Raw genomic sequence first — 27,612 nt, 5'->3', positions numbered from 1 at the left:
TTTTGCTTCTGTTTATATGGTGAATTACATTTATAGATTTGCATATGTTGAACCATCCCTGCATCCCTGGGAAGAAGCCCACTTGGTTGTGATGGATTATTTTCTTGACAAGCACCTGGATTTGATTGGCTAGGGTTTTATTGAGAGTTTTTGCATCTATATTCATAAGGGATATTGGTCTGTAGTTTTGGTTTTTTATTGCATCCTTTCCTGGTTTTGGTATCAGGGTTATGTTCGCTTCATAAAATGTGTTGGGGAGTATTCCATTCTTAATGTTGTGGAATAATTTCTGCAGGATAGGCACCAGTTCTTCTTTGTAGGTGTGGTAAAATTTGGGTGTGAAACTTTCTTTGATTCTTGATAGTTCAATTATTATATGTCTTGGTGAAGTCTTTTTTGAGTTGAACCTGATTGGAAACCTCTAAGCTTAATGAACCTGCTTATTAAAACTCCCCAGATTTGAGAAGTTTTCAGCCATTATTTCTCTGTATATGTCTTTTCCCCCTTTCTCTCTGTCTTCTTCTTCTTTAATTCTCATAATGTGAATGTTAGCTCTCTTGATGGTATCCCATATTCCTGTAGGCTTATTTCTTTAATCTTCATTCTTTTTTTTCCCCTCCTCTGACTGAATATTTTTAAATGACCTGTCTTCAAGTTTACAGCTTGATCACATCTGCTGTTGATACTCTATTGAATTTTTAATTTCATTTATTGTGCTGTGTACTTAACTTCAGAATTTGGTTATTTTTTTTATGATTTATATCTCTTTATTGGACTTACTTTTTTGTTTTTTAGTTTTTTATTTGTGTGTTTTTTTGTTTTAAGAGACAGTGCCTCATACTGCCCAGGCTGGCTTTGAACTCCAGGCACCTGCAGCTGCACCCAGCTTGACTCCTAATTTTGTTTATGTATTATTTTTCTGATTTCATTAAGTTGTCTATTTGTGTTCTCTTGTAGCTTGCTGAGCTTCCCTAAAGTATTTATTTTGAAGCCAGGTGCAGTGGCACAAGCCTATAGTTCTACCTATTTGGGAGGCTGAAATGGGAGAATTGCTTTTAAGCCCTGGAGTTCAAGCCCAGCCTGGGCAACATAATAAGACCCTGTCTTAAATACATACATACATACATACAGTTATTTTGAATTCTTTGTCAGATACTTTCTCCATTTCTTTGGGGTTAGTTACTAGAATATTATTTTATTCCTTTGGTGGTGTCAAGTTTCCTTGCTTTTTAAAATGTTTGTTGGAGTCTGGAGTTACTGTCTTCTCATTTGATGAAGCAATCACTTTCCCCAGTCTTTGCTCACTGGCTTCAGGAGGGAAATGCCTTCACTAATTGGCCTTGCTAGGCATTCTGAGGCTCTCTCTGATGTTTTCTATGGATGTGCCCACTTCATACTTCTTGTTCCCTCCTGGGGAAGGTTCTTAAAATTGTATGCGTACAATCACAGACCTGATGCTGTCTCAGGCCTGAGAGTCTCCTGTTTGTTTTCCATATGGTAATGCCCTGAAATGCTCAAGTTTGTGTGTCTTCTCTAAATCCCACAGAGTCAAGCTGCTGTGTGTGTGAGATTCTTGCACTTGTAGTCTACGAGGACATGCTTAGAGAGCTGACCTTGGGGTGCTGGATGGGGTGTGCAGAATGTTTGGAGTGTTCATGGGCCATTTGGGTCCACAGGCAAAGCATCCCAAGCAGCCAATGGATGGCCTTCCTGATGAAGTCCATTGAGTGATAGTAGGTTCTGCGGCCTCTCTTCCCTTCCCTCAGCCTCTCCCAACTATTTAGCCATGCTGATCCCCTCAGTATTCTGAGTGGGCTAAAAAAGAATTTTGCTTCTTGGCCAGTGTCACACGCAGTTATGAGAGTCAGGTACTCATGCCGTCACTTTGCTCTGTGGGAGAAATCACCAGCTGAGGGTGTCTCTTGGCACTGAGCTGTGCTGCCTTGGGGGAGAGTTGATGCAGGTATGGAGAAGCTGTTTTTCTTATCCTTTTCAGTGCATCTTTTCTTGGGTTTTTTTGCCTCAATGGTGTGCTGGAAATTCTCTGCAGAACAAAGGTACTTTCTTCAGTGGATAGTTGTCAGAATTGTTGCTTCTGTGGTGGATGACAGTAGAAAGCTCCTATCTGCCATCTTGCTAGTGTCAGCTTCCTTTTTTTTTTATTGTGGTAAAATACATACAACATAAAACTTACCATTTTATCCATTTTTAAGTGCACAATTCAGTGGACTTAAGTATTTTCACGATGTGTATAACCATTTCCACAGTTTATTTCCAAAACTTTTTCATCAACTCTAACAGAAACTCTTTACCCATTAAGCAATAACTCTTCATTTTCTCATCCTCCAACCCCCTGGAAACTTCTGATTTACTTTCTGTCACTTTATGTTGACCTTGCACCCTAAAACTTTGCTGAATTCATTTATTAGCTCTAGTGGCTTTCTTGTGGATTCTTTGGGAATTTCCATATATAGAAATTATATTCTATATATCTATATATAGAGAAAATAATTTTACTTCTTCTTTACCAATTTTGATGCCTTTTATTTCTTTTTGTTTATTTGCTCTAGCTAGAACTTCCACTACACTGTTGAATACCAGTAGCAAAAGTAGTGAACATCCTTGTCTTGTTTCTGATCTCAGGGGTGAAACTTTCAGTCTTTCATCATTGTGTATTATGTTACCTATGGGTTTTTCATACAAGCTCATTATCAGGCTGAGGAAATTTCCTCTATTCCTAGTTTGTCGAATGTTTTATTCTTCCAGTGGTATTGAATTTTGTTAAATGCATTTTCTGCATTAATCGACATTATAATTTTTTTTGCTTCATTCTGTTAATGTGGTTTATTATATTAATTGATTTTCTTATGCCATACATTGTTTGATTTTCTGGGATAAATCCCACTTGGCCATGGTGTATATGCCTTTTAATAAGCTGCTGGATGCAGTTTGACAGCTTTTTTGACGATTATTGCATCTATAATAATAGGAGGCATTTGTGGATTTGCCTATTCTGGACATTTCACATAAGTGGAACCATATAATATATGGTCCTGCGTGACTGTTTATTCACTTAGCATAATGTTTTATCCATGTTGTAATGTGTATCAGTCAATACTTCATTTCTTTTATTGGCTAAATAATATTCCATTGTATAGACATACCACATTTTATTTATCCCATCAACAACAGTCAATGGATATTTGGGTTGTTTTTATTTTTTGGCTATTATAAATACTGCTGCTGTGAACATTGGTGTACAAGTTTTTGTGTGCATGTATTTTTTTATTCTATTGGGTAGATATCTAGAAGTAAGTTTGCTGGGTCATATGGTAATTCTGTGACTAACCATCTAAAGAACAACCAGACTGTAATATTTTCCAAACTGGCTAAACGATTTTACATTCTCACCACATAGTCACGAAACTTTCTGTTTTTTAAAGAAAATTCTAACTATCCTAGTGGGTAGGAAGAGGCATCTCGTTGTGGGTTTGATTTGCATTTCCCTGGTAGCTAATGGCCTTGAGCATCTTTTCACCTGTGTTTCCAGGCTTGCTTGGCTTTTGCATTTCTTTAGCTCTCTTTACATCTCCTCAGCTTCCTAATAGGCTGTAAGGACGTTTTCTTTAATGCCATTCCATCAGATGCTTTGTACCCATAAGCAATCCGTTGATAATCCCCCTCATCTTTATTACCTGATTGGAATCTATGGTCTTTCAGTATCCTGCCTGTCTAGCTGGGACACAAATTTATTTTATTATTTAAAAATTTTCTTTTTCAGAGACAGGGTCTCACTGTGTCTCCCAGGCTAGAGTACAGTGGCGCTATCATAGGTCACTGCAGACTTGAACTCCTGGGCTCTATCAAGGTGATCTTCCTGCCTCAGTCTCCTGAGTAGCCAGGACTACAGGTGTGTGGTACCACACCTTGCTGTTTTTTTAAAAAAATTTTTAGAGACAGGGTCTCACTATATTGCCCAGGCTGGTCTTAAATTCCTGGCCTCAAAGGATCCTCCCAGAGTGCTGGGATTATAGTTGTGAGCCACCACACCCAGCCCTGGGACACAAATTTGAATGGCATCTGATTTGATTCCACATGAATCAAATGTATATGTTTTTGGCCCCATGGATACAGCATTAAAATCACAAATTACTGAACATTTAGAAGTCATAGAAAAGTACAAAGAATAACATAACACCTATAATTTCAATACCGATGTAATAGATGTTAACATTTTATCTTCTGTCATTTTTCTAAAAGAATTTAAACATTCCAGATAGATCTGTGTTAGTTAGGATTACATTCTGCTGTGAATGTCAGAAAAATCAAGTAACAGTTTCTTAAAGAAGATTGGAGTTTATTTTTCTCTTACCTGCAAGAAATCCAAAGGTAGTTGTCTAGGGTTTGTATGTTTTTTCACATTTCAGGGTCCTACCCAGGGTTGTCACTGCTGCTGGAGCTCAAATGTGCCTGGCTGGAGGGAGAGCCACCCACTGCCCAGCCTGTGTCTCCCGTGTCATGCCCTAAGTCCTAGCACAGGGCCGCAGTGTCTTTTTCTTGGCACAAAGGTAGCTCTGCTGGCCAAGCTGTGCCATGTGGTTGTAGACACATGTAAGGAGCACTGTGTAGGTTACTAGAAGTCCTGCTTCCAGGTCATTTTACTTTGTTTCTTCACCACCATATAGTTTCTATTCCCAAGGTCATTTCATGGGTCAAGGTGGCTCCAGCATTACTACCACATTCCAGTTAACAGGAGGAGGGCAGAATAGGACACCCATATGGTGTCTTTAAGAACATTTCCCGAATGTGCTCACACCAATTTTGATTTTATCCCTTTTGCTAACGCTTAGCCATGTAGCCATACCAAACTGTAAGAAATGTCCAAGTAGTCTCTAAAATATGAGGAGTTTATTTCTGTGAATGGTAGGGAAGTAGGTTTCAGTAGACAAATAATGGTCTCTTCCATAATTGGGAACTGTGGAGCACTCAGGGAATGTTAACTGCTATGGCTCTTACAGTTGTCATACTTTTTATCTCATTTATCTTTCCAGATGTCATGCATGATCTTTCTTGACAAATGGAAGTAATACTTCTCGATTAAGTGTTATACAGATGTTCTGCAACTTACACTTGGGTTATGTCCTGATAAACCATTGTAAGTTGAAAATGCGTTTAATACACCTAGCCTACTAAGCGTCATAGCTTAGCCTAGCCTCTCTCAAATGTGCTCAGAACACTTGCCCTAGCCTATGTTTGTCCATATCATTTATAATATAATAAAATGTTGAATGTCTCACACAAGAGTATTGTACTTCATATTGCCATCCCAAGAAAATATCAAAATTTGAAATATGGTTTCTACTCAATGTGTATCACTTTTGTACCTCATAATTTGAAAAATTATGAGTCAAACCATGGCAAGACAGAAGTGTCTATGCTCTGAAATAGTGGAATGCTAATTTTAACCCAATTGGGTTCCAGTATATTTGTACAAATATACTGTACAAATACGTTTGTACAAATGATACACTCAAGATCAGAGTTTGCCTGCAACAAGAAAAATTTTGTACGAACATTTCAAAGCAAAGTTAATCAATTAAAAGTTGTCAACAGAAAGGAAGCCAAACTCTGTAAAATAATTTTATTTATGTATGTATGTATGTATGTATTTTTTGAGACAGAGTCTCACTGTGTTGCTCAGGCTAGAGTGCTGTGGTGTCAGCCTAGCTTACAGCAACCTCAAACTCCTGGGCTCATGCAATCCTTCTGTCTCAGCCTCCTGAGTAGCTGGGACTACAGGCATGCACCACCATGCTGGGCTAATTTTTTCTATATATATATTTTTTTAGTTGGCCAATTAACTTCTATTTTTAGTAGAGATGGGGTCTCGCTCTTGCTCAGGCTGGTTTCCAACTCCTGACCTTGAGAGATCCACCTGCCTCGGCCTCCCAGAGTGCTAGGATGACAAGTGTGAGCCACCACTACACCCAGCCTAAACTCTGTAAAATAATTTTAAAGAGATTTGTTCTGAGCCAAATTTGAGGACCATGACCCAGAGCCATGCTGAAGAAACCTTGAGCAAGTGGACTTGCTGTGGCTGGGCTACAGTTTGATTTTATACATTTCAGGGAGACAGGGGTACAGATAAAGTCATAAATCAGTATGGTTTGGTCATAAATCATTGGTTTGGTCCCAAAAGCTGGGCCATCTCAAAGGTGGGGGGTGGCTTACAGGTAATAGGTGAGTTTAAAGATTCTTTGACTTGTAATTGGTTAAAGACTTGAAGCTGTGTCTAAAGGCTTGGAATGTTTTAAGATAAGGAGGTCTGTTAATCAGAGAAGAGCCAGGGGACATAGATTTGTTGTATAAATTGAGGACCTGCAGGTCTGTCTTGCATTCCCTTAGGCCTGTTAATGGGTTACAAAGGATGTCTCCAAGAAGGGAGGGGGGCATGATGAGGCTTGTCTGACCTCTCTTCTCATGGCCAGCAACTCAGTTTTAGGGTATCCCCTTGGCCAAGAAGGGGGTCCATTCAGTCAGCCGGTGGGGGGAAGAACTTTAAGACTTTATTTTAGTTCACAAAATACACAATTCGATCATTTTTCACAAATTTACAGAATTGTGTGACCATTACCACAATCCAGTTTGTGACAATTTCTATCACCCAGAAAAGATTCCATATGACATTATAGTCACCCTGGGCTCCAGGTAACCACTAATCTGCTATCAGTCTCTACGTACAGTCATGTGTCATTTAATGATGGAATATGTTCTGAAAAACAAAAAATGCATCCTTAGACAATTTCACCATTATGCAAATGTCATGAAATGTACTTACACAAACCTAGATGGTGTAGGCTACAAGCCTGTACAGCATGTCACTGCATTGAATATTGTAGGCATTTGTAACATAGCGGTAAATATTTGTGTGTCTAAACATGGAAGAGGTACAGTGTTACATGGTACACATAATTGTGTGTGTTATACTTTTATAGACTGGTAGTGCAGTAGATTTGTGTACACCAGCATCACCACAAACTAGGCAATAGGAATTTTTTAGGTCCATTGTCATTTTCTGAGACCAGTGTTGTATATGCAATCTGTCATTGACGTTGTGTGATGTATGACTGTATTAGCCTTTTATGGACTGTGAACTAGAATAAAATTTTAAGGCTCACCCCGCCCACTCCCCACTGGCTGACTGAATGGACCCCCTCTTGGCCAAAGGAATAGCCTAAAACTAAATCACCTGCCAGGAGGTGGGAGGTCAGACATGCCTTATCGTGTCCCCCTCCCTTCTTGGGTACATCCTTTGTAACCCATTAACAGGCCTAAGGCTATGCAACACACACCTGCAGGTCCTCAATTTACACGACAAATTTATGTCTGGTGGTTTATCTCTGATTAATAGCTTCCTATCTTAAACATTCAAAACCTCTAGACAAAACTTCATGTATTTAACCAATTACAAGTCAAAGAATTTTTAGACCAAACTGACCTATAACCTGTAAGCCCCCCTCTTCAAGATGGCCCACCTTTTTGGGCCAAACCAATGTCTGCCTCCCACATATTGATTTATGGCTTTACCTGTAACCCCTGTCTCCCTGAAATGTATAACACCAAACTGTAACCCAGTCATACCAAGTACACTTGCTCGATGCTTCTTGGGTGTGCCCTGGGTCATGGTCCTCAAATTTGGCTCAGAGTAAATCTCTTTGAAATTATTTCACAGAGTTTGGCGCTTTTTTTTCCCCATTAATAGGACCGACTCAATGATTTCATATTGTGAGTAAATGTGATATTGTGAAGTAAATATTTGGTTTTGTTTCCTGGCATGCAACTCCTGAAGTCCTGGAATTTCCAAAGTGATGTCTTTTTGTGTGCGGATGGTTGCCTGGTGGCTGGCTACCCCTAGGCAGCTTCAAGATGGGGCTGGTTGCCCCAAAGGCAGGATTGGAGGCTTGGGACTTCCAGTCCCGTCCCCAACCTCAGGGAAGGGGAGAAAGGTGGAAGGTTAAGCTGATCACCAGTGGCCTGTGATTTAATCAATGGTGCCTAAGTAATGGGGCTTCCATAAAAACCCAAAAAAGGGCTGAGTGCAGAGAGCTTCCAGGTGGCTGAGCAGGTGGAGAGTTCCGGAGGGTGGGGCACCCCAGGGGCTCAGGAGCTCCGTGCCTCTTCCGCGCCCCACCTCACACGTCTCTTCATCTGTATCCGTTATCACAGCCCTTCGGATAAACCGGTAAATGCAAGTAAGCATTTCCCTGAGTTCTGTGAGCTGCTGTGGCAATTTAATTGAGCCTGAGGAAGGAGCTGTGGAAACTGGATTTATGGCCAGCCAGTCAGAAGCACAGATTAAACGACCCGGAGCTCGCCACTGCCATGGGAAGTAGGGGCAGCCCTGTGAGCCCGAGCCCGCAGCCTGTGGGATCCAGGCTTCCGCCAAGCGGGCGGGCTCAGTATGTAATCGGGCTCAGTATGTAATCGGGCTCAGTATGTAATCGGGGACGCCTGGCTGGCGTCTGCTGGAGAGTGGATTGATTGGAGGTTTGCGGGAGAAATCCCCACACACTGCTTGGTGACCCGAGGTCACAGAAGTCTTGTATTTTCATTGTGAGAGTGGCGGAGAAACAGTTTGTTTTTCCTATGTATTACCAGAGTAAATTATCTGGTTATAAGACAAATTAATGGTTTTTACAGAGGTGGCTAAATACCAGAATTAAAGGCTTTGCTCTTTTTTTTTTTTTTTTTTTTTTTTTTTTTTGAGACAGAGTCTCACTGTGTTGCCTGGGCTACAGTGCCATGGCGTCAGCCTAGCTCACAGCAACCTCAAACTCCTGGGCTCAAGCAATCCTCCTGCCTCAGCCTCCTGAGTAGCTGGGACTGCAAGCATGCACCACCATGCCTGGCTAATTTTTTCCACATATATATATATATTTTTTTTGAGACAGAGTCTCACTTGTTGCCCAGGCTAGAGTGAGTGCCGTGGCGTCAGCCTAGCTCACAGCAACCTCAAACTCCTGGGCTCAAGCGATCCTCCTGCCTCAGCCTCCCGAGTAGCTGGGACTACAGGCATGTGCCACCATGCCCGGCTAATTTTTTCTATATATATTAGTTGGCCAATTAATTTCTTTCTATTTATAGTAGAGACAAGGTCTCGCTATTGCTCAGGCTGGTTTCGAACTCCTGACCTTGAGCAATCCGCCCGTCTCGGCCTCCCAGAGAGCTAGGATTACAGGCGTGAGCCACCGCGCCCGGCCTCCATATATTTTTAGTTGGCCAATTAACTTCTTTGTATTTTTTGTAGAGATGGGGTCTCGCTCTTGCTCAGGCTGGTCTCGAACTCCTGACCTTGAGTGATCCTCCCGCCTCGGCCTCCTGGAGTGCTAGGATTACAGGTGTGAGCCACCGCGCCCGGCCTGGCTTTGCTCTTAATACATAAGCTGAGCAATGAGGATTGAAATCTACCATAGGAAGGTGCTTTTCATCTCCTTGGTCAATTATTATCTTTGTTTTAATTTCTCCCCCCTTAGTCTTAGTGGTGGGGGAAGAGAGCAGTATCCAAGTAGTTAGACACAAATGCGTATTTTGGACCCTCTGTAATGCCATCCAGTAAATTGCAGGCATTGTGGTACTTCCTCAGTAATTATCTCAGCACGCATATCTCTCTCCTCAGTAATAGTCTCCTAAATAACCACAGTGTCATTATCATACCAAAGAAAGTAAAAAAGAAAAAGTTACCAAATATAATATTCGGTACCATCATGTGATCTACATTTAAGATTCAGATCTCCTTGACTTTGCCCGGAATGCTGTGCATTTAAACCTGTTTTTGAGACCCAGCATCTAGTCGTTCATGCATTGCCTTTGGTTGTTTCTTTATCCTCTTTTTATCTAGAGAATTTCCCCCATCCTTTTTGTTTTTCATAACTGATTTTTCAAAGAGTCTAAGCTAATTGTTTTGTGGAGTGTCCACACTCTGGATTTGTCTCTTCATGAGTAGAATCAGGTTAAAGTTCTGGGGTAAGAATACTACGTAGGGGATGGTGTGTGCTTAGTGGATTACATCTGTAGGCGTACGGTTGTCAGTGATGCTGGGTTTTATCATTTGGCTGAGGCAGCGACTGCCAGATTTCTCCACTGGAAATGTACGTTTTGTCCTTAATGATTAGAAAGCGTTCTGTAGGGTGATGGAGATGATTTGACTGTCTGGCTCCCCAGTAACTTTTCACCCATTGATTTTAGCGTGCACTGACAAGTCTCACTCAAATCAAGTAGTACATTGGGGGCTGTAAATATTCTTAAATTTTTAGTATGCATACTTATTAGGATACATCCAGCTATGGGTATTGAAAGGAAAAAAACAGTTCAACCTAGCTTAACCCTTTGCACTCGCTTGCTTTTTTCTCGATTCCTTTATTCTACTCGGGATTTAATTTTTTAAATACCCCATATTTTACAAAGCATGGCAGTAGAATAAAAAACTAGAGTTTCTTTTCATACAAACTTATATATTTGGATTTTTTTATATTTCAAATTATTGATACATTCAAAGAGTAATTTTAATCTCTATAGTTTTTGCTAACCGTGTCGAGTCACTCGACATCCAAGTGCAAAGGGTTAACCATGAAAGGTTTACCTAACTGGCTGATGTAACTGGAAGTCCAAGACTAGGTATTTCAGTATCGGTGTGCAAGAGAGGTATGGATACCTAAATTAAAATCAGGAGTTTCCAAGAGAAGGAGGAATGGTTATTGGACTGTAATGCTCAGTATAATAGTTTAATATACATGTTTTTTCATATCTCTGCCCTCTTCCCAGATAAGGTAGCACACCTTAAGTTCCCCTCTTCCTAGATTTATCTGTCTTGTTATTGTTGACTAATAATTTTAGTTCTAGATTTTTAAAAATTCTAATAAAATAATTTTGTCATATTTAGACTTGTCAACATGTTTATTTCTTCACTGTTGCTTCTTGAGTCTTGTTTCTTCCTTCTGGATTTATTTTTATTCCTGCTGAAATACACCTTTTTTCAGCAAAGATCTGTAAAGGAATAAATTCTCAGTCTTTAAATGTTTTTTAAAATGTCTTTAGCTTATTCGCATTCTTGAATATTGCTGGGTATAAAAAATCTAAGTCGAGAGTAATCTTGCATGACTGATATTACACTTCTTTTCTTGTTTTTTGGTCTGCCATAAACCTGCTTGTGTTTGCTTTGTAGACAATTAAGTATTTTCTCTCATAGTTTTAAAGATTTTCTCTTTCCCATTTGTATAATGTATTACAACATGTCCACATGAGGATTTCATAGGCATTTGGAAAGGTTTTTTTATTAATTTATTTTAAATTTCAGAATATTAGGGTTAACATTTTAGTTACATATATTGACTGTGCATCACCCAAGCCAGAGCTACAAGCACAACCATCACCAGTGTTGGAAAGTGTACTTAATCTGAGAGTCTCTGTTCCATTTAGGAAAAATGTTAGCCTTTTCTTTTATGATTTCTTTTCCATTTATGCCTATTATTTCCCAGCTCCCTAATTATGTTTTTTATTTCAAAGTCTTATGGGGATACAAATGTTTTGGTTACATGGATTGCTTTTATAATGCTTGAGTCAGGGTTTAAAGTGTACCTGTCACCCAGATAGTGTTCATTGTACCCTCAAGATAGGTTTTCATCCATCCCCTCTGCCCCCCTCCCTTCTGCTTGATTGCCTTTTAGATTTACTTTTCTCTATGCTCATGTATGCTCATCAGCTAGTTCCAGTTTAATAGTGAGTACATGTGGTGTTTATTTTTCTATTCTGTAGATACTTCACTTAGGATAATGGTCTTCAGGTCCATCCAAATTGTTGCAAAAGGCATATTCATCCTTGTTCATGGCTGAGTAGTGCTCCATGATATACATATACCTCATTTTGTTAATCCACTTGTGAATTGATGGGCATTTGGGTTGATTCCACATCTTTGAAATTGTGACTTTTGCTGCAATAAACATTTGAGTGCAGGTGTCTTTTTGATAAAACGATTTCTTTTCCTTTGGGTAAATATCCAGTAGTAGGATTGCTGGATTGAATGGTAGGTCTACTTTTAGTTCTTTGAGGAATCTCCATACTGTTCTCCATAAAGGTTGTACTAATTTGCAGTCCCACCAATAGTGCATGGAGTTCCTTTCTCTCTGCATCCATGCCAATATCTGTTGTTTTTGGACTTTTTAATAAAAACCATTCTGACTAGGGTAAAGTGATATCTCATTGTGGTTTTGATTTGCATTTCCCTGATGACTAGTGACATTGAGCATTTTTTTTTGCTTGTTTATTGGCCATTTGCCTATCTTCTTTTGAGAAGCTTCTGTTCATGTCTTTTGCCCAATTTTTAATGGAGCTATTTGATCTTTTTTTCCTTGCCCATTTGCTTGAGTTCTTTGTAGATTCAGATCATCAGTCCTTTATTGGACGTATAGCTTGCAAATATTTTCTCCCATTCTGTAGGTTGTCTGTTTGCTCTGTTGATTATTTCCTTAGCTGTGCAGAAGCTTTTTAGTTTAATGAAGTCCCATTTATTTATTTTTGTTGTTGCTGTGATTGCTATTGGGGTCTTCTTCATAAATTCTTTGCCTAGGCCGATATCTAAAAGAGTTTTTCTAACATTTTCTTCTAGAATTCTTATGATTTTATGCCTTACATTTAAGACCTTTATCCATCTTGAATTAATTTTTGTGAGTGGTGAGAGATATGGCTTTTGTTTCAATCTTCTGCATGTGGCTATCCAACTTTCCCAGCACCATTTATTGAATAGGGATTCTTTTCCCCAGCACACATTAATGTTTGCTTTGTCAAAGATTAATTGGCTGTATGTGGATGGTTTTATATCTGGGCTTTATATCAGTTCCATTGGTCTGTGTCTCTATTTTTGTGCCCATACCATGCTATTTTGGTTATTATAGCCTTATAGTTTGAAGTCTGGTAATGTGATACCTCTTGATTTGTTCCTTTTGCTTAAGATTGCTTCAGCTATTTGGCCTCTTTTCTGGTTCCACATGAAGCGTAGAATTATATTTTCTAGATCTATGAAATATGATGTTGGTTTTTTGATAAGGAGTGCATTGAATCTGTAGATCACTTTGGGTAGTATAGACATTTCAACAATGTTGATTCTATCAGTCCATGAGCATGATATGTTTTTCCACTGTCTGTGTCATCTGTGATTTCTTTCCTTTCCTCAGTGTTTCATAGTTCTCTTTGTAGAGAGCTTTTACTTCTTTAGTTAAGTATATTCCCATTTTTCTTTGTGACAACTGTTAATGGTATTGAGTCTTTGATTTGACCCTCAGCTTGATTATATTGGTGTATAGGAATGCTACTGATTTGTTTACATTGACTTTATAATGTGAGACTTTGCTGAATTTATTTATCAATTCCAGGAGTCTCATGGTAGAATCTTTGGGCTTTTCTACATATAAGGTCATATCATCTGCAAAATGAATTTTTGACCTCCTCTTTCCTGATTTGGATACCCTTAATTTCTTTCTCTTGCCTGATTGCTCTGGCTTGGACTTCCAGCAGTATGTTGACTAGAAGTGGTATCAGTGGGCATCCTTGTCTTGTTCCAGTTCTTAGTGGCAATGCTTTCAACTTTTCTTCATTCAGTATGATGCTGGCTGTGGGTTTATCATATATGGCTTTTATAATTTTGAGATATGTTCCTTCTATGCCTAGTTTGCTGAGGGTTTTTATCATGAAAGGGTGCTGAATTTTGTCACATGTTCTTTCTGCATCTACTGAGATGATCATGTGATCTTTGTTTTTGCTTATGTTTATGTGGTAAATCACATTTATTCATTTACATTTGTTGAACCATCATAACATCCCTGGGTTGAAGCCCACCCAGTTGGTTATGGTGAATTATTTTTTTGATACGGTGTTGAATTTGGTTTGCTAGTATTTTATTGAGGATTTTTGCATCTATATTCATAGAATGTATTGGTCTGTAGTTTTCTTTTTTTGTTGTGTTCTTTCCTGGCTTTGGTATCAAAGTGATTCTGGCTTTGTAGAATGAGTTGGGGAGGATTCCCTCCTTGATATTATGAGATAATTTTTCCAGAGTTGGTACCAACTCTTCTTTGTAGGTCTGGTAAAATTTGGCCATGAATCCATCTGGGCCAGGGCTTTTTTTGGTTGGAAGATATTTTTTATTGCTGCTTCAATCTTTTTGCTCATTATTGTTCTGTTCAGGAGTTCTATTTCTTTTTCATTGAGTCTTGGGAGGTTGTGTGTTTCCAGAAATTTGTCCATTTCCTCTACATTTTTGAGGTTATAAGCATAGAGATTTTCTTATTATTCACGTGATATTTTGTATTTCTGTAGTATCAATTGTAATATCTCCCTTTTCATTTCTGATTGAGCTTATTTGAGTGCTTTTTCTTCTATTCCTGGTTAATCTAGCAAATGGTCTATCAATTTTGTTTATCTTTTCAAAACCCAACTTTTTGTTTCATTGATCTTCTGTATAATTTTCGTGTTTTCAATATCATTAAATTCTGCTCTGACCTTAGTTATTTCTTTTCTTCTGCTGGCTTTGGGTTTGGTTTGCGCTTCCTTTTCTAGTTCCTTGAGATGTGTCATTAGTTTGTTAATTTGTGATCTTTCTGTCTTTTTGATGCAGGCATTTAAGGCTATGAATGTTCTATTTAGGACTGCTTTTGCTGTATCCCATACATTTTGATAGCTTGTATCTTCTTTGTCATTCAGTTTAGGGGATCTTTTAATTTCTATCTTAATTTCATCATTGAATCAATAATCATTCAACAGCAGGTTATTTAATTTCCATGACTTTATGTAGAATTGAGTGTTTCTCTTGGAGTTCTAGTTTTATTTCTCTGTGATCTGAGAATTTTTTATTCATTTCCTGAATTTTTTTTTCTTTTTTTTTAGTAGCCAACTTCTAACCTGAATTGTTTTTCTGATTTCTTTGAGTTGGTTTTCCATTTTCTCTTGGATTTCATTGAGCTTCCTTATAATCCATATTTGAAATTCTTTATCTGTCCATTTCAATATTTTCATTTTGGTTGGTATCTATTGGTAGAGAGCTGGTGTTCCCTTTTGAGGGTGTCCTTTTGCTCTCTGATTCTTCATACTTCCAGAGTTCTTTTGCTGATTCCTTCTCATTCTGGACAGCTATTGCTTCTTATTTTTGAATTTTTTTTGTTTAGATAGGGCTTTTTCCCCTCCCCTCACTCATATGGGTGTGTTGGTAGCGTATGTTAAGAAAGAACCTTTGGCTTTGCTTGTGGGTGCTTTGATGGCTATCTGTGTTCTGGATGAATGCCTTGGTCATAGATATCCAGTTTCACCTCTGAGCCAGTAGGTGGTGCTTGTGGATGACAGCCACACCCTGTGTGATTGAGTCAGTAAATGCTGTGAAGGGCATGCAAATTGACCTCCATATCAGTAGATGGCACTTGACAGACCTAGCTGCAGTGTTGTTTTTGGATCCTGTGACTGGATCTGGTCCCTCAGAAGAAGTGCTCGAATGCCCACGTGGTGGGTGTGACCTTGGAATTTCCAGGTGAGTCCTTATTCTCTGCCACAGCAGAGGACAGCAGCCTCTGGGGTCATGTGGGTAGAAAGTCTCTCCAGCAGCTCGGAAGACCCACTGACTGTCCGAGGTGTAAGGGAGAGAGAAACAAACTGCTCCACCTGCCATTCTCACTGGACTCTAAGCCTCTTGAGGGTTGGTCTCTGCTGATACCTCTCTCCTTCCTGTTCTGTTCCACTTCTTCCTATGGAGTTTCTTAAAGGTTATGGCACCCTTTCCTCAGACCCACACCTGATCTATGTTTGTTCATTTTTTCTCTTTCATCTAAAATTTCTTACTGAGACACTCCGGCAGCTGATGTCTCTGATCAGCCATCTTGCCTCTAGGAACAAAAAAACAGAGCCACTAATTATCTTTTAAGCTGTGTCTTATCTAGTTTTGAATTCATTTCTCAATTTTAATTTCAACAATTATATTTCTCATTTCTAAGATTTTATAATACTTGGTTCTTTTTTATTTCTGTTTATCCTTATTTCAAATCCTCCTGCCTTTGAACATTTTAAGAATGCTTATTTTAAAATTTCTTTCAGACTGTACTGTTATTTCTACTTCATCAGGTAGAAATCTTTTGTGTATTGGTTTTATGAAGTTTCTTTCCTGGCATTGGGTTTATTGCCTGATTATGTCCTGGGTCATGGAACATACCAAGACTTGTATTTTGTTGATTCCAAGATTCATATTTTTTCACATTTTAGTATCTCTAAAATTGGAATTCAACTTCCAGTTGATGCGTTAAGATATCGTACATAATTTAATTGTCAGACTCTTTTTTGGTACATAATGACATCTTAGATGTGTTGAAATATAACGCTTAATTTCACCAAGCAGTGTCTGATTGATACTTGCCACATCAAACTGTTGTTTAGACTGATTTCTTTATGTCTTTGTCTGTGAGCTGATCTTCCCAAGGGAGTGTTCTTCCTTGTGAGTCATGTGCATGCCTTGTCCATTTTTTAAAAGGTTTTATCTGCTGAGGTCTCATGGAATATACCTGTTTCAAACCCAGTTTCTTAGCTCAGGGTTTCCTCACTGTGACTGTACTTCAAGTTCGGGCCTTTCTCCTATACATGGAGACTCTTTGCACTCGTGACTTGGACTAGGCAGCTTGCTTGTGCCCGTGACTGCAAGCTGGCAGGCAGGTTTTCTGGTCTTTATTTACAGACGAAGGACAGAACTTTGCTGGTGCCCTGCTCACCATGGCCTGCACCTTGACCCCCTGCCTTCCTGCCACCTATAGTCATCAAACAATTCATGTAGTTCATTCTCTGCTAGTTCTCCATGTTATTCTTTCCTCAAACCATCACCTCCAAATTTGAGGGTATGCAGTGAGGTCCCAGACCCTTGTCTTCTCTGAGAAGACCATATTGCTCCCCAATAAGGCGAGTTGCTAATTGGCTCTTGGTGCCTTTCTTTGCTTTTATGTTGTAGAAATTCCTTGATGTCTTTCAGTGCCTACCTCCTGCCCACTCCCTTCTCTCCCTCTCCTGTACTGAACTTCAGATGCGAAAAACCAAATTTCTCATACTCACATTCATACCACACTGATGTCATCATTTCTGTCACTGTCCCTGTCCCATTTTAGGATATTTCTCCATTTTATTTCATAGTTCCCATTCTCCTCCCTCAAGGCATTCTCTGTGTTTGATATATGCCTTTTAGTATGTATCTTTGAAAAATATGTAGCTTCTTTTTGGTCCATGTATATGTTTATATTTACCTAGTAGTATTATAGTTTAGACTTCTCTGTCATAAACTTTTTCACTTAGCACAGAGGTTGAGCTTCAAACCCATGAGCCAAGTCCTGCTTATAGCCTGTTTTTATAAATAAAGTTTTATTGAAACACAGCCACATCTAATAATTTACATATTGCCCGTGGCTGGTCTTGCGCTGCTAAAGCAGAGCTGAGTGGGTGCAGCAGACCATTGGGTCTGCAGAGTTGAAAATATTTACCATCTGGCCCTTGACAGAAGAAGTTCATTAACCTCTGACCTAACACATTGTTTTCTTTTTGGTTTTTTGTTTTTAATTGTGGTAAAATATACAAAACATAAAATTTATCATTTTAACCACACTTAAGTGTACAGTTTAGTGACATTAAGTACGTTCACATTGTTGTAAAACCATCACCACTCTTCTTGCAAAACTACTTACCCATTAAAAACCAACTCATGGGTTGCTTCCATCTTTTGCTGCTATGAATAATGCTTCTGTGAACATGGGTATACAAATATTTCTTCAAGACCCTTCTTTCAGTTCTTTTGGGTATATACCCAGAAGTGGAATTACTGGATCATATGGTAATTTTATTTTTAAGTTTTTGAGGAACCATCCTGTAGTTTTTCCACAGCAGCTGCACCATTTTACATTCCCACCCACAGTGCACTAGGGTTCCAATTTCTCTACATCCTTGCCCAAACTTGTTTTTTTTAATGGTAGCCACCCTAATGGGTGTGAGGTGATACCTCACTGTGGTTTTGAGTTGCGCTGCCCTGATGCTTAGTGATGTTGAGCATCTTTCTGTGTATTTGTCGACCATCTGTATATCAACTTTGGAACCTTGTCTATTCAAGTTCTTTACCCATTTTAAAATCAGGCCACTTGTTTTTGTTGTTGAGTTGTAGGAGTTATTTATATCCTTATCAGATACATGATTTGCAAATATTTTCTCCCATGTATGGGTTGCCTTTTTACTCTGCTCATTGTGTCCTTTTTTTTTTTTTTTTTTTTTTTTTGAGACAGAGTCTCACTTTTGTTGCCCTGGCTAGAGTGACTGCCGTGGCATCAGCCTAGCTCACAGCAACCTCAAACTCCTGGGCTCAAGCAATCCTGCTGCCTCAGCCTCCCAAGTAGCTGGGACTACAGGCATGCGCCACCATGCCCGGCTAATTTTTTGTATATATATTTTTAGTTGGTCAATTAATTTCTTTCTATTTTTAGTAGAGACGGGGTCTCGCTCAGGATGGTTTCGAACTCCCAACCTCGAGCAATCCGCCCGCCTCGGCCTCCCAGAGTGCTAGGATTACAGTCGTGAGCCACCGCGCCTGGCCTCATTGTGTCCTTTGATACACAGAAGTTTTTAATTTTGATGTAATCCCAATTTATCTGTTTTGTTGCCTGTTAGTACCGTGTATTTTTAGATCTATCCACATTGCCATATGTAAATCCAGTGTTTTGCTTTTATCTATAATATTAATTAATCTATCAGATTTTACTTCTCTAGTTCCCCAGTGTGATGGTCTCCTCGGTGTCTTCCACACCCCACAACCACAGTCTGCCACAGTGAATGCTCTCCGTGTTTTCTTTTATGGAGCTCTGTAAACATTTTTCTACCATTTTTACCCAGGAGTAGAATGTGTGACAGGGCATATACAGACTTAAGTTTCAGTAAGTATTGCCAGCTTAGTGCCTGCCATCTCAAACTCTGGTCCTATTTGACATCTTTTATTTATTTATTTAATTATAGAGATGGGGTCTAGCTATATTGCTCAGGCTGGTCTTGAATTCCTGACTTCAAGAGATCCTCCTGCCTCCACCTCCCAAAGCACTGGATTACAGGCATGAACCACCATGCCTAGCTTTGTTTGACATCTTTATGATACATTTTGCTGGAAAACTGAGGTTACTCCTAGTCTCTGGTCATTTGCAGGATGCGAGTATGCAACGTTGAATTGTTGAGGTCAGAGCCTGTTGAAAAGCAAACTCATGTCTTCTTCCCATGTTTTTAGGTTGGACTAGGGAGTGCTTCCAGGAGTGGGACTCCTATATCTACCTGGCCGTGCCCAGTATGTTCATGGTGTGCATCGAGTGGTGGACCTTTGAGATCGGGACCTTCCTTGCAGGTTTGTGAGCAGCAGTCCAGCAGGGACCACTCTGTGGTCTGGCTGGCTGTGACTCCAGAGCGTCCCGGTCCTGCCCCATTTCCTCGGGCTCTCTAGAGGTTTCCGTACAGGGCTAAGTCCTCGTGTGACCATAGGCATATTCAGGTTGGGCGGGCTTCAGCCTCACTATAGAGTCCTTCATTGCGTAAGTGAGGAGAGGGAGGCCACTGGTGAGAGGTTTGCTAGGGTCGTGGACTGGGAGAATGAGAGCCCCAGCCCGCCCCTGGCCCTCTCAGCCCAGCCCGTGCTCAGCTGGCTTTTGCCAGGCCCCAAGCCAAGTTTCTGAGACTTTTACAAACACAGAGTGACTGATTTGGCCCTGTTTTAGCCAGGATGTGTTTCTGTTGGAACCTTACGAGTCTTGGCCGTAGGTGTTCAGTGTAGCCATCTTGTTATTGGTAAAGTAACTGCAAGCAGCTGAGACAGGGCGGTGATCACTGGCCTGCGGTGACAGGCGCTTCCGTGCGGCCTGCCTGCCTCCCCTCCCACCGCCGCGGGGCCCCACACCACCCTGCCGCGGCACAGCCCACACCTCTAGGAGACTCCCTCTCTTCACCGTTGAACCTGACCTCTGTCCCCTGGTGGAGTCAGGACTTGTAGATGGGCCCTGGTCACATCTGAGCTGATGAGACCGTGCTAACGCCCTGGGGACAGATGTCTGGGGTCTGAGCACAGGCGCTGAATTGCCCCATCAGGCCGTGCTTCTGGAGGGCATTGTTGGCTTCTCTTAAATGAGAAGAAATTCTAGTTTCATAAGGAAAATGTTTGCTGTAATCCACCTTTTGAAACGTGTTTCGTGTGTCTGTGCCGGCGCCAGGACTGATCGACGTGACGGAGCTGGGAGCCCAGGGCATCGTCTACCAGCTGGCGTCTGTGGCCTACATGGTGAGCTCCAGAGGCGCCTGCCCTGCGGGCCAGGCCGCAGTCACTGCAGGTGCTCAGTGCACGGGGCAGGGGGACCAGGCAGCCCGAGAGCGCGGCTGGCGGGGAGAGCGGGGTCGGGACCATGGCCACGCCGCTCCCGGCTGTGAGACGCAGGCGTGTTGCTCAGCCCTTCCAGGCTGCGGTCCCGCACACACACAGTGGGGAAATTCCTACTCTGCGGGTGACCACTGAGAACACATTAAAAAGAAACAGCCCTTGGGGAGGTGGGAGGGGGGAGGGGGGCGGGTATATACATACATAATGAGTGAGATGTGCACCATCTGGGGGATGGTCATGATGGAGACTCAGACTTTTGGGGGGAGGGGGGGAAATGGGCATTTATTGAAACCTTAAAATCTGTACCCCCATAATATGCCAAAATAAAAAAAAAAATAATAAAAAAAAATAAAAAAAAAAAAAAAAAAAAGAAACAGCCCGATGCCTGGCATGCTTGTTCCCAGTGCAGAGTTGGGGAGACGAGACAGCTCCTGCCCTCTTGTGGCCCCGGAGGGAGATGGAGAAAAATAGATGAATAAGATAGTTGCAAATATCATATTTGATAAGTTCCATAAAAGAGCAAAATAGGGTCTAAAAGGGATAAAAACGCCTTTTAATCTTATTAAACCTTTTAGTCTTATTTTAAGACTAAACCTTTTAATCTTATTTATTCATTTTAATCTTATTTATTAAAAGCTTTTAATCTTATTTATTCATTTGCGGCGGGGTCTTGCTATATTGCCCAAGCCTATCTCAAACTCAAGCAATCCTCCCAAGTAGCTGGAGTTGCAGGCGAGAGCCACTGCGCCCCAGGGGACCCCTCTCGCCCGGGAGTCAGGAGTGGCCTTCGCGCTGCGGCCTGAGCTGAGAGCTGAAGGGTGGAAGCTGACTGCGCAGCCTGGGCCGAGGCTCTGCCAGGGACAGAGCACCTGGCCGGCCGGCGAGGGCCAGTACGGAGGAGGAGAAGGCGCTGGGCAGGTCAGAGGCAGGGCCAGGGCCAGGGCTCGGGAAGGAACCGGTCACTCCTGGTGCCCTGCGTGCGGGAGCAGCCGGCGGGGCGCGGGCGTGTGGAGCAGCTGGGGCGGACAGGCTGTCCGGTTGTCTAGGGGAGCGCTCAGAAGACTGCCAGTGGGGGAGGAAAAAAAGGGATGAACCAGTCGTGTGTCGAGGCAGAATGGACAGACAGACAGGCCACAGCCAGGGTTTGGCTGTGGAATGCAAGACAGTGAACGAGAAGGATCACTATTCTGGCTTGAACACCTGTGTAACACCTGCTAACCTTTTGATGTCCCAACCAGTATGGACAGTACTTTTGCTTTGTTAGTGTGTTATTTTTTTAAAGATTACAGGCCAGCTGAGCAGTGAGGTTATAGGCTGTTTTTGGTTTCCATGTTTTTACTGTATGTATATATTTTTAATTTTAGTTTTGTTTAGAGACAGGGTCCACGATGTGTTGCTTAGGCTGGACTCAAACTCCTGGGCTCAAGCAATCCTCCTGCCTCAGTGTCCCGAGTAGCTGGAACCACAGGCACACGCCATTTGAAGTATAGAGTCCAGTAGTGTGAACTCTATGTGCCTAGGTGTGCAGCAGACTTCTCCAGAACTTTTCATCTTGAAAAACTGAAGCTCTGTCCCCACTCAACAACCCCAGCCCTGGCAACCACCTTCTCCTTTTCTGCTGCTTCTCCCAGGCTCCTTTTTGTTAGAGACAGTGAGGCGATAATTCTTCATTATTCCCATGGAAAAAACAAGTCCCCTTAGTGGTGAGTTTACAGTAACAATTATAAAATACAAGGAAATGATTCACCATAAACAAGAGTTAACAGACAAAACTAACAGAAATTAGAGTTCATAATTTGAGATAATGGTATCATAATCAGAAAGAGAATAGAAAATTATTATGTTTAATATTGTTAGACATAAAAGAAAGAATTAAGGCTGGGTACAGTGGCTCACACCTGTAATCCTAGCACTTTGGGAGGCCAAGGCAGGAGGATTGCTTGAGGCCAGGAGTTTTGAGACTGCTTTGGGCAACATAGTGAGGCCTTGTCTCTACAAAAAAATGAAAAAAATTAGCTGGGCATGGTGGTGTGCACGAGTAGTCTTAGCTATTTGGGAGGTTAGCTTAGGTGGGAGGATCGCTTGAGCTCAGGATTTCAAAGCTGCCGTGAGCTATGATCTTACCACTGTCACTTGCCTGGGTGACAGAGCAAGAGCATGTCTCTAGAAAAAAAAAAGGGATTGAAACCAAAGGAACAATATATGGAAAAGAACCATTAAAACTCCTAGAAGTGGAAAATATACCCATTGAAATTTAATGCTTGGTAGGCTAAACTGCAGATTAGTTACAACTGAAAAATCAAACAATGAACCTGAAGTTAAATATGTGGAAATTCCCTAGAATAAAACAAAGACATGTAAAGAGATGGAATATATGAAAGATGGAGGTCGTTATATATCTAGTAGGAAGTCCACAGTGAGAGAATAGCAAGCTGGTGGGGATTTAGTAGTCATAGATGTTTGACGGGAGATGATCTAAGTAAGACATGAATCTTAATATTCAAAAATCTAATGAGCTTTGTACTGGATATTCTATCCTGGGCAAGAAAAAGAAATAAAAGTCATCCATATTGTAAAGGAAGAAGTAAAACTATCTCTGTTAGTATATGACGATTTTTCATATAGAAAACCCTAAGGGTTCCACGTACGAAAAGCTGAAGCTACTAGAGCTGATAAATGAGTTCAGCTGAATTGCAAGACACACGATCAGTACACAAAAATCAGTTGTATTTCTGTACATTAGCGATGAACAATCTGAAAATGTAATTAAGAAGACAATTCTCCTTTCACAAAAGCATCACAAAGAGTAACATACTTAAGAATAAATTCAACCAAAGGAGTGCAGGTCTTACACACTGAAAACTGCAAAACAGTGTTGAAAGAAATTAAAGAAGACCTACATAAATGGAAAGATTTCCTCTACTAATGGGTTGGAAGACTTACAGGATGGCAGGTCGATCTGCAGATTCAGTGTAATCCCTGTCAAACTGTCAAACTCGGAACAGGCTGTCAGATTGGAAGGCTGATCTTGAAATCCACATGGAGACGCAAGGCACCAAAATAGTCACCACGGTCCTGGAGAAGAAGACATTTGGAAGAGAGTGACTGATATCATCAAAGTGTTGACAAAACAATTGCTCTGAAAAGACATTTTCTGGCAAAGACTGAGAGACATCACCACTTATTTATAGACCTTCATTGAAAGAAACACTGATCCCCAAGTCATGATGAGCAAAGAAATTGGAAAATATGGGTAAATCTAAGTTAGCATTGACTATAAACAAAAAATGATAATAATAGGCTAATTTACACAGTGCAAACATAAGGTAGAAATAAAATATGTACAGTAATAAAAGGTAAGATTGGGAGAGAATTATATTAGCAATCTAGATATTATCAGGGAAGAGGATAGGAGATAGTGATTAACTTAAGTTTTTAGTCAGGCATGCATGTTGACATTTAAGGGAATAACCAAAAAGGAAGAAATAGAATATATAGTTTTGAAACCAGTAGCAGGAATAAAAAGAAAATTAAGAAAACACTGTCAATCCAACATAAGACAGTGAAAGTAAGGCAAAAAAGCAAAAAGAAAGTATCATAAATAACACAAGGTGGTAGAATTAAGTCCAAATAATCTGTAGTCATACTAAAGGAAGGTAAACTAAATTTACCAAAGACAGACTCTGAAGTGAAATCTCCTCTCCGACTCAGATCTCTGTGTTCTGCTTGGTCTCCCCACAGCTGTCTCCTGCTTTTTCACTTAATAGTACCATACATGCACTTTTTCATGTTATTTCTTTATTTTTACTTCTTTTTTTTTTTTTTTTTTTTTTTTTTGCTTTTGCTTTTTGGTAGGGATTGGGTCACACTCTTGTTCAGGCTGGTCTGACCTTGAGCAATCCTCCTGCCTCGGCCTCCCAGGATTACAGGCGTGAGCAACTGTTCCTAGCCTTTTTTCATGTTTTTAAAAGACCCTTCCTAAAAACAGTGTAAAAATCTGATTTGTCTTTGTATAATGAGCACCTCAAGATAGTACTGTTCACCTAATCACTGCAGCATAACTGGACTTGCCATTTGCCTGGTTTTCAGTGTTGCCAGTGATTGGTTCACCCAGTGTCTCACGCGCAGAGTTTCATCCTCCAGAACATAGTTCCAAGCAAAGAAAATCTGTCAGAAATGAGCTTTTCAAAAAAATCTTTGCTAACTCAGTATATGAAACATGGACATTTAAAATTTTTTCATTAGTGAGGTTGACTATATTTAACTATTAACAGTTGTTTTTTTTTTAATTATCTGTTCATGTCCTTCACCTGTTAATCAGTTTGAGGGTTAGTGGTTAGTTTTTCTTTTCAATTTATATCTTTCAATTTATATGAGCTCCTTGTAACTAAAAGATTGTTACTGGTTTTCTATCAGTTGCATCTGTGATAAGTTTTTCTCACTATTTTATTTTTATTTTATTTTATTTTTTGAGACAGAATCTCACTCTGTTGCCTGGGCTAGAGTGCTGTGGCGTCAGCCTAGCTCACAGCAACCTCACACTCCTGGGCTCAAGCGATCCTCCTGCCTCAGCCTCCCAAGTAGCTGGGACTACAGGCATGCGCCACCATGCCCGGCTAATTTTTTCTATATATTTTTAGTTGTCCAGCCAATTTCTTTCTATTTTTAGTAGAGACGGGGTCTCACTCTTGTTCAGGCTGGTCTCAAACTCCTGAGCGCAAACAATCCTCCCGCCTCAGCCTCCCAGAGTGCTAGGATTACAGGCATGAGCCACTGTACCTGGCCCTCACTATTTTCTTTTAGACTTTTATGTATTCTTAAAAATGTCTTATTGTAAAAACAAATTATACTAAGCAACATATAATATATTCACATAGTTCAGAAGTTAACAAAACTGAAAATGAATTTGCTTCCTCTTTTTAGTTAGTCTAGTTCCCCAGAGCTGTCCCTCTTTTTAACCATGTCTGGTTTTAGTTCTAATGAGTGTCACGAGAGCTTTAGACCCACGTTTCTGATCGCCTTTGTCCAGTAACTGTTGACTCCACATTGCAGAGACGAGAAATACAGCTCATTTTCCACAGCATCTCCCTCTGCCTGTGGCACTTGTCTTCATAGGCATATCATGTATGACTTTAATATGCATAGACCTCTCTTTCTTGGTCCATCAACTTCACAGAGCCCATGACAACCCCTGCGTTGTAAGATGAGGAACATTGTGACCTTACATTTCTTCTCATCTCTCTTCCCAGTTTCCTCCCAAATTCCATAAGCTATTTAACAACCGCCCACATGCTGTGAGCCAGGAGCTATTCAAAACACTGTAAGTAGTAGTAGCTCATGGACCCATCATTACAGTGCTATATGAGGCATTCCCTTTATTTCCCACATATTCACAGACAAGGAAGCTGGAGCCCAGAGATTATCATTTGTCTAAGTTGAAGGAAGTAACTGGCTCAGATCTGAGTCCAGGGCCTGGCTCCAGAGGTCATGGTCTTAATCACAGTGTTATGCTACCACTCAGCTATGTCACTATTTTTATTTGGTGAAGGTTAAAACATTTGAATTGTGTTGTATAATAACAATCATGTCTTTCATGTATTAGAGGTTGTCTAAAAAAACCCAACATTTATAATATGATTTTTGGAAATATGATTATTTACAGATCCAAGTGATGATCTTGCATCAGGTGAGAAGGAAATGCATTCCCAGTAGTCACCAAGACTCTCCCACTTGAAAGAGACTTTTACAACTGAAAGATGAAATGGATTATTTTTTCTTGCTTTCATCAGTTGGTCAAAATCATGTCATATTTTAGTTTGCTTCATATTTAGGCCATGCCTTTTCTTGGATAGCTGTTTATTTGTTTTTTATGGTGCATCCAATAGGCTTTATTTCCTAAATGACAGAACAGCATGTGCCCTCACCCTGTTGCTAACATCATCCATTAAACACACCGTTAAGTCTTAGTCCGTTTTTTTCTTGAACACCATAGGGCTCTTTGCTTCCTGGTTTTAATCTGAATCCATCCATTGCCGGACTGGCATGTGGCACAGCTGTCACTCCAGAATCTCACTCATGATCTTCCTGAATCAAGTCTATGGTTCCCTTGGTCCCATTTCTTCCTCTTTCATAGATTCCTTTAAAAGAATTTTTTTGGAGTATTTAGTCAAATAACTTGTTCCTAAGATTATATGGAAGGTACTTTGTGAGCCATGTGCATTTGAAAGAATCTTTATTTTTCTCTCAAATTATAATAAGGGGAAATAATCTGTTTAATAATTTAATTGTGTATAGAATTCTAGGTTCAGAATAATTTCCCTCAGAACTCTGAAGGCATTGCTCTGTGCTCCCATGATACTCAGAGTTACTAAGGTGAAGTCTAGTCAGAGTCTGGCTCTTGTTCCTTTGTAGATAACATGATTTTTCTTCTTGAAAGTTTTAACATTTATTTCTTTATAGTTCTGAAATCTCACAAAAATATATTTCTCTGAGGCTGCTCTATCACTTCTGCTTAGTACTTGGTATATTCAGTCTGAAGACTTGGTGTTTTTCTTCAGCTCTGGGAAATTTAAAACATATTCTTTCTCTCTTTTTTGTAAATTTTTTCTATTCTCTCTTTTTAAATTTCCTATTAGGTTGAGGTTGCCTTCTGGATCAATCTTCTCCCTTTTGACTTTTTTTTACAAAATCTCTTTTGTCTCTTTGCTTATCTTCTAGTGTTGCTATTAAGTTTTTTTAGTTTCCAAGAACTCTTTCTTTTTCTCTTATAATCCCTTCTTCATAGGAACCTGTTTTTATGCTGCATTATCTTTTATATGCCTTTGAGGTTGCTAAATTGAGCCTTTAAACATTCCTTTGTGTTCCTTGAGTCATCCATTTGGTTTCCTTTGAGATACTGGCCTTTTATTTATTTTGATCTTTTTGGAGGATGAGTGCTTCAGATTTCCTCTGGTGATCTTATTATTCTGTTTATATTAACACGAGTGACAGAGCACAGCGACTTATAGAATAAATGGCCAGTGTGGCTTTCCAGTCCGGATTTTGGAGATTGTTCTCCAGCAGACCCCTCCCCTGGATGGGATGGACCTGCTGCAGGGGACCCAGTACAATGGCGGCATCATCTGTCAGGTGACATCTTCGTGTCAGTGTTATGG

At 40.3% G+C, this 27,612-nt stretch overlaps 2 protein-coding genes across 2 annotated transcripts in view; both read left to right on the top strand.

The window, feature by feature from the left end:
- Positions 1 to 27,612, top strand: part of LOC105862011 (aldehyde dehydrogenase, dimeric NADP-preferring) — a 200,407-nt gene that overhangs the window by 42,852 nt on the left and 129,943 nt on the right. The gene's annotated exons all lie outside the window — the stretch shown is intronic.
- LOC105861990 (multidrug and toxin extrusion protein 2-like) overlaps positions 1 to 27,612 on the top strand; it is a gene marked incomplete at its 5' end in the record, with an annotated part of 57,688 nt that overhangs the window by 8,595 nt on the left and 21,481 nt on the right. Inside the window, 2 exons of the mRNA XM_075993976.1 lie at positions 19,325 to 19,438; positions 20,295 to 20,362. Of these exons, the coding sequence (XP_075850091.1) occupies positions 19,325 to 19,438; positions 20,295 to 20,362 (182 nt within the window). The remainder of the gene's footprint in view (positions 1 to 19,324; positions 19,439 to 20,294; positions 20,363 to 27,612) is intronic.

Source organism: Microcebus murinus, chromosome 18, assembly GCF_040939455.1.
Source record: "Microcebus murinus isolate Inina chromosome 18, M.murinus_Inina_mat1.0, whole genome shotgun sequence".
Lineage (NCBI taxonomy): Eukaryota > Metazoa > Chordata > Mammalia > Primates > Cheirogaleidae > Microcebus > Microcebus murinus.
The sequence above is the reverse complement of the archived record's forward strand: the minus strand, read 5'-3'. Positions and strand labels throughout refer to the sequence as shown.